Here is a 7,678-nt window from a genome sequence, read left to right as displayed (position 1 = left end):
ACAGCCTCTCCAGAGCAAAGCACCGCCTGTAGCTTCTACGGAAATTCGGTTCTGTGGAGCCAAATGCAGAGCACAAATGAAATCTGTGCGTATCTGGGGTCTTTTTACGTGTCAGACACTCCCACTATCTCCTGAACACCGGTGTATGGAGAGTTTGGTGACATTTCTTTCTCAGTGGTGGCAAGAGTATGTAAAATGAAAAATCCATACTAACCTCTGATTCTGCTGTACCATGAAAAAGAATCATTTAATGATCAGAAAAGCATGTCATTATTTAAATAGGCTTACATCAAGCTATCTAAATACAATTTTTTAGCATGACTACAGAGTTAGAAAAATTTATGATTAAAAAGTTTTATTCTTTAAAAAAAATCTGAAAAGTCATTAATTCAAAGGTTTTCCTTTAAAGAAACAAATTGTTTTTGTACTTGAAAATTCCCAGCATCATCAATATATAAAAATGATATATTTAAAAAACATTTATATTAGTGATAAGGCATTAAATTATAATGGTGATTTTTTTAATAAAGTAACACGCCACACACCTGTCATTTCTTATTGTGGCAAGAAGCCGAGAGTATGTCCTTATGTATAATGTTTCTTCATTTGCTACTAAACATTGCCAGGCTATTCTGTCATCCTTCCTGACAGATCCCTGCTGATGACATCCGACCATAATACCTATTTTCTCTTACTGTTAATTTTCCAGTGATGGAAACATCTGATTGCTTTCTTAACTGTGTCGCATATAGTTTTATTTCTAAACAACTCGGAAAACTTGTGAGCTGTTTTTAGCTGCGTTGACGTACACACGCTTTTCCATCCTCCCATGAGAACTATTTTTTTTCTTCAGTTAGAGAAATCCATTCCAAAGTTTGGGAGGTAAACTATTAAATAGCATTACTTTAGGTACAGCAACTTATGCTTGAGACAAAGAAGCTGGACTTTCCTGTTTATTTAGCCTACAAAGTAGATCGTTCAGTCTTCTCTACAAAATGAGCCAATATTGAGTACGTGAAGCAGGCAACTAAAATAAGAGATGAGATTTACGGATCTGTGCTTTGTACCTGCTGATGTTCCCGCAGCTTCCTCTAGCAAAGTTTTCTCTAGGTTTGAAAGGCAACATTTTTCACCCCTTCCCAGCCGCAAAAGCATTACAGCAAGGGGCCGGTGTACCGTGACGCGCGCGCAGTTTGGAAAGTTTAACCCAGTTCTCTGGATTTGTCGATGGGCTCCTGCTGAGGAAGGAGAGGAGGAGAGGTTTCTCCACCAGCCACGCTGCTTAGGTCCTGCAGGGAAGACAAGAAAGGCTGTTCAGGTCGCGGCAGAGAGGAGCAGTCACGGCGTACTGGGGCACCCCTGCAGGCGTGGGTGCTGCTCGTCAGCGCTCGCACCCTCTGGCTCCCAAGCCGGCAGCGTTTTTATAGAGGCTTTTGGCCTTTGCATCCTCCCTCATCATACCACGCGCCTATTGAGCTTTCTTGCTGGCTGTTGCCCCAGTATATTGCATTTAAACTATGTTTACGTGTTGCAGGCCATGTAAGCCAGAGAGGTGAACTTTGCTTCTTGACCTAAAGCACTTCTGAGCTCAGAACACATCATTCCCTCACCGACCTGACGTGGGAACCCAAGCGTTTGGTTGGGCTCCTAATCACAAGGCTCTCTTGAAAATGAGAGTTAGATTCTTAAAGCAGCCCCTGCCAAACTGCATTGGCTGTTGTGAAGAGCCCTTTCACCCCCACCTCGCCAGCACCTTCCTTTTCTTCTGCTCAGATAATGCTGCCACCTTTGGATACCTCCCAGAATGCACCTAGAATTCTTTCCCAACTTCAGCTCCCGCCCACAGCTGCTATCCGTATCTAGCACGAGGTCTGCAGCCTTCTGAAAACCACTTGCCGCTAATATATGCCAGCAGTTGGGATGTTTGGGGTTCCTGCTTTAAAGACCAAGCAAGGAGAAATCCTCCTCATCTGAGGGAGTTTGTTCAATGGCTCCAAATTCTCGTGGGACAGCAACGTGCCTCTGGAGAGGCTTTGTAAATTTGTGTGGCTTTGCCTTCACCTTCTCCACCTTGCAGTGATGTTTTCTGGGACTGGGAGCCTTTCCAGGGGCTGGCAGTGATGGGAACTCACCCCTTTCCTAGCTGACTCCGTTGGCCCATGACTTAGTATGGTCGAAAATTCCTGGTAGGGTAGAGGCCGGTCTTCTGCACCCCAAAGGCGGTGATGAAGATGTTAAGGATGACCGTGATGAAGATGAGAGCTGTGGCAGCGTTGTTGAGTATATTCAGGCGGGGTTGCTTTGTAACATCATTCAGGTTCAAACGAGCTGTGCGGTACCATGCAAAGAGAAAGGGAGATGTGTAGCTGGACTCCCCGGCCCCTGCAAGCCTTCCCTGTCTGGCAAATCTCCATGGTGCCCCGGGCACCGCAGCCCACATCTTGCCCTAGGATGACAGGTTGCCCAGAGATGTTGTGGATGCCCCATCCCTGGATGTCTTCAAGGCCAGGCTGGATGTGGCTTTGAGCAACCTGGTCTAGTAGAAGGTGTCCCTGCCCATGGCAGGGGGGTTGGAACTTGATGATCTTTAAGGTCCCTTCCAACCCAAACCATTCTATGATTCTATGATTCTATGACATGGGAGAATGGAGCAGAGGAAAAAGAAAAATCTTTTTTTTATGTCATGTTTTTGTTTTGCCATGAAAGCGCCATGGCCCTCCAACAGGCCAACCCTAACTAGCCGAATTACTGCTGCAGGCTAGCCAGGTGTGTGCCATGTGAGCCCCGCACTGCATGGCCGTGGGACATGGCAAGGGAAGGGTGGGAGGTATCCACCACCCACCTCACCCCCAGACCGGGAGGTATCTGGGCACATGAACGGGATCAGCCTGAGCTGATGGGCATTGATCAGTCCAGGCACAGAATGCCCCGGCTACGGGGGCTGTCTGGCCAGCAAGCCACGCAAACAGCAGCCTTCTGGCTCCCTGCCCTCAGTCGTGGTCCCCTGCCCCCCTTCTCCTCACAGCTGGTTCCAGCAACCGCTGCTGACACCGGGAAAGGCTGTGCCCTGTGGGGCAGGGGAAGGAACACATCACAGGATTTCCCGTAGCCTCCGATCCTGCGTCCCACATAAAAATCATGTAGGATATACAGGAAAAGGCAGTACTCTGCAGGCCTTTAATACCAGGCACGTGTTGGAGGCTGAGGTACAGCAGCTTCTGTGTCAGGGGGAGCACTGTCAGAAACGCTGGTGTTAACGTACTGTCTGCGTGGCACTAGGAGAACTGTGGGATTGGTTAAATGTGAGGTTAAAATAGGGAATACCTCTGCCTAAATTGTTCTGTTAGGCCCCAGCTTGAGTGAGGTGAAAGATAGAGGTAAAATGTAGTATCTGCGGGAACTGCATGGCGGGGCACACTACGGGATGGGCAGCGAGGCCAAAACCCAGCTCTCCCGTGTTCTGAGGGAAGTGTAGTGCACAGAGCTGTCATGCAAGAGGAAAAACCAACCCACCCTGACTTTGAAAAGCAGTAACACAGGCCGCCCCACAACCCGCGTCAAGCTGTCCTCAACCCTCCCGCAGCCCTGGTTGGAGCCAGGGGAAACCGGTCAGGGGAAGAGGCTGCTCTCTCCCACCGCCCAGCCGAGCCGTGGGGTGCCCGACCGCAGCAGCGCCCCGCGAGCGTGCACACGCCTCGGCAGGCGCCTTACCGGTGATGATGAGGAGGATCCCAATCACCACCTGGAAGAAGAGGGAGATGCTGATGAGCACGATGAGGGTGACGTAGTACTGGAAGGAAGTGCCCTGCTCCAGCACCGCTTTGAGCTGCGTGACGTTCGCCATGAACAGCGCCACGTCCAGCATGCTCTCCGCCACGCTCTTCTTCGTCGCGTAGTGGTTGATGTTCATCGGCCCGTTAATCCGAAGATGAGGATTCATGCCCTAGGGAAACAGGAGAAACGGCATAAACAGGTGTGATTGCCAAAGTGACGGACCCATCCATGTTGAACGGGCTGCTGTCTCCCCACAGGGTTTATCCAGAAAGCCTTAAAGTTGCCTGTTTTAAACGTGCCGAGAAGGCCCAGTTTCCCCTCACAGTCGCCTCGTGATATTAATAGGCACAAGATACTTGTGATCAAGGGCTCAGCAAGGTTAGAAAAATACTGGGTATTTCTGTGGAAAACAAACTTGCCCAGAATTACAATAATATAGATTACCCAGAGCCAGGGATTTTGCAAGGAATATTAAATTCTCTTCCTTCAGGGCACAGACAAGCCCCAAAGTTACAGAGTATTACGGAGAGATCTTCTCTGTGGGTTGGGTGTTCGAAGAACTGTCTGGTGGCTGGGCTTTACGTCTCCTCTGAACACTTTTTGCTGCCTACTGTCTCAGACAAGATGCTGGAGCAGATGGGACAATCCATGTTTTTGTTTCTGAAACCAGGAGCAGTGTTTTTTCAAGATGTCAGGCACCGAGGCAAGGGGTGGGATCCATCACAACTGACTTCAAGCATCCAGGCACATTTTTTTTGTCAGTGGAAAGAAACAAGGGGGAACATCACCTGGTTGCCCTTAACCTAATTGCAAGCTGTAGGTCATTTAGCTGCTTTTAGCCATCCACCTTTTCTCTATCTTTCTTGTTAAGTGGGTTCCCCTGTTAGCTGTCTTGACCCAAATGATGAAAATAAAAAAAGATAAAAAAGGGGACTATGGTTTTCAACTCACCCAGAGTGTCATCAGTTGGTAATGAACCATCACCAAAGGCAGCAATTACAAAAGGTTTGGATATACCTGCAGCAAGCTATGACCTTCTTTCCTAAAAAGAAAGAAACCCGACACTTCCACGTCTTCAGTTCTGGGTAATCAGCCTCCTGTCAGATGTAGTGAAGACTGGCAGCCTTGCTGTCTGATGGATAACCTTTTAAATCTGCAGGTAAGGACCAGGTGGGGGCCTGAGGTGACCTCCTTTGCTCAGGGTGGTGGAAGAAATTTCTTAAAGCACGTACTGGAAGGTTGAACTGTGCCTACACCAAACGGTAAGCCCTAGCTTAGTCCTTGTGTATCAGTTAAAGTACAAAATGTAAGTTTTCCTCCGTGGTTGTTGCTGGGGAAGGGTTATGGCTAGTGCTTTGTGCTGGTCTTGTTATACATCCCTGGGCAAGAGGGGCTTTCTCTGTGCCAGGGTGGGAATGTGAGCAAAGCTGGTGATTTGGGGAGAGAGCTGTATGTGCTTGCGTGTATGATACTGAAATTGGGGCTGAATTTCAGGAGCGGGTTGTGGTCTCTAACAGCGATCGCCCTCACAAGAGAAAGATGTATGGTAAAGAGTGGGTAGGAAGGAGTGTGTCTGTTTTGAACTATTGGTGAACTGCGGTCCCTGAGAAGGGGCTGGCTTGGAGTAGGAAAGTGCTTTTAGGGATTTTTTTTTCTCTTCTTTTTGATAGCTTAAAGTATGTAATATTGTGGTTTCTAACAGTAAAGTTACTGTAAAGAGGCTCCTTTACAAAGCCTGTATTTCTTGTTGTGGAAGGTAGAAGTTAAAAGATCCTATAAGGAGATAAAAGGAGAAGTCTAGGGAGCCGGTAAGGACTCTAAGGCTGTGCATAGGGATTCAGGATGTCTTAAACATTACTGTCTGGGGCAGAAGGGGTGTATCATATCTTGGGGAAAGGAGGCCAACAAAAGATCTGATCCTGGGAATACATCTTAAAAACTTAAATTTAGGTACTCCCCCATCTCAGCTGGCTTAAAAGCACGTCATCCTGTCGCAACCGAGCGGCACCCGTGCCAAGTGGTGCAAGGTTTGAGATTTGACCCCTTTCATGTGTTTTCTTCGTTATTCCTGAAGAATCATCCCTCGTCCTTGCAGCGTCACAAGGCTGGGCATTGATAGTTTATCTCTGCGTAATGATGAGTTAAGGGTGTGAGAACAAGGACGCTGTACAAACGAGACAGAGCTTTTGTTCAATGAGTGACTGGTACAAGGAGGCTGAGACAGCTGTTCCCAGTTGCTTACGTGGCAACAAATAAAGCCAGTCAGGAGCTTTTGTTGAACGAAAACACATCCTCATTTTGAGCTGCTCCCACGCTCCTTTACCTGAAGTGTGAAATGGGGCAGAGTTGCAATGTACTGAGCTCTGCATCCTAGGTGATCAGGTAATGAAAATACACAGCTTTCACGTGGGCTTTTCTCGTGCGGACAAGTGCAATGGCATCCTCCCTTGTCTGGGACATGATACCACAGGCAGGGATGGCTATCGCACTCTTATGTGGAGTCACTGGACCTGGGAAGTCCTTGCAAATGAAAAACTGTGATTCCTGTTTCAAATGTCTGTCAGCCTAGGCTTAGCAGATCCACAAAGGTGGCCAGAAGTTTACTGGATGATGAAAGTTGGATGCTAAGCTTTGGCTCAGGCGGCTAAACAAGCGATGGTTTGCAGGAGTCTGTCCTCGTGATGGCACATAAAGTTAAAATCCAGCTCTGCTATTGATTTGGCCCTTACAGAGTATTCTGCCTATTCCAGCAGCTATGAATGCAAGCCTGGAGTCTCACGTAACAGCAGGCTTAAACAAACCAGGAGTCTTCAGAGAGCTAGCGTTTTGATTAATGCGGGAGGATGGCTTTGTTTGAGACGCGTGGTGTCCTAGCTGTCACCCGCTAACCACTGCATCTGCATGGTATCAGTGCACAGCTGTGACTGGTTTTTTGAGTTGCCACAATGCATATGCAGCTTTTAAAAATGGGCCCGTTTCTGCTTCTGATTACTCTTAAAGTTCAGTCCCATAAACTGCTGTGGCTCGCGAGCTGATTCGCAGGCAACCTGGGTTTTCCTGCAGCAGGATTGCCTAGACATCTCTGGGGGTTTATGTGGGATCACTGGGGAGGTAGGACATGATTCCTGTTTGGCAAGCAGAGCCCTAGGTCTTGTCACAGGACATACCTGAAGGCTCATCAAAGTGACTTACGTAATCAAGCTAGAGCTGGTGTCTTTCTAGTCACTTTGAAAGCGTTCCCCATCTGGGAGCGGGAATGGCTGCCATTTCTCCATGCTGCGTTGAAGAGGAAACCTGGATCATGCAGTCATACACCCAGTTCATCTTGCACGAGTTGTTACAGAGCCAGCCTGTCTGCTGGATAACAGCGCCTACCAGCACGCAGAACTTTCCCAAGATGGGGATGGATCGTTATTGCCTGCTTCTTAAGGGTAGGCAAATTAGGACTTGGAAAAAGTACAGCACAGCCACAAAACAGCGCTGGCTGAACTGGTGCTGTGGCTTTCCCACATGAGACAGCCCCATTCCCTGCAAAGCCTATGCTGGCTTCAGCCTGACCTCTGGCAAATCCCCTTTCTGCTCCCTTTTGTGTAAGCGGGGCGCAGCGATACAGGTCACCTCGGGGGCTGACTGAGGCACCCGTCTACGTTGTGTAAGCCACAGGCTTTACTCTCGCTCAGAGCACACGTGCATGCACCCACCCCAAATATTTAACTCTCACTTCTATAACTTCCGATTTCTGTTTAAATTCTTATAAGGATGAATAGCACCACAAGTATGGGATTTTTTTTTTTTTTTTAAACTCTACCCCTGGTTTTGCTGTGGGGAGTTGGCAGATCACAGGCCCTGTGAAACCTGGCTCTGGCACCAGAGGGCACGCTGAGCTCCACAGCTTGCTGAGGCT

At 48.3% G+C, this 7,678-nt stretch overlaps 1 protein-coding gene across 1 annotated transcript in view; it reads right to left on the bottom strand.

Moving 5' to 3' along the window:
* Window positions 1-2,143: 2,143 nt before the first annotated feature.
* The window catches only part of LOC104514664 (ninjurin-2-like), a 45,133-nt gene continuing 39,598 nt past the window's right edge, over window positions 2,144-7,678 (bottom strand). The window contains 2 exon segments of the mRNA XM_010158408.1: window positions 2,144-2,328; window positions 3,712-3,943. Of these exon segments, the coding sequence (XP_010156710.1) occupies window positions 2,165-2,328; window positions 3,712-3,943 (396 nt within the window). The 3' untranslated portion in view covers window positions 2,144-2,164.

The sequence above is a fragment of the Eurypyga helias genome, unplaced genomic scaffold, assembly GCF_000690775.1.
Source record: "Eurypyga helias isolate BGI_N326 unplaced genomic scaffold, ASM69077v1 scaffold18979, whole genome shotgun sequence".
Classification (NCBI taxonomy): domain Eukaryota; kingdom Metazoa; phylum Chordata; class Aves; order Eurypygiformes; family Eurypygidae; genus Eurypyga; species Eurypyga helias.
Note: the sequence above shows the minus strand (reverse complement) of the source record. Positions and strands in the feature narration are given on the sequence as shown.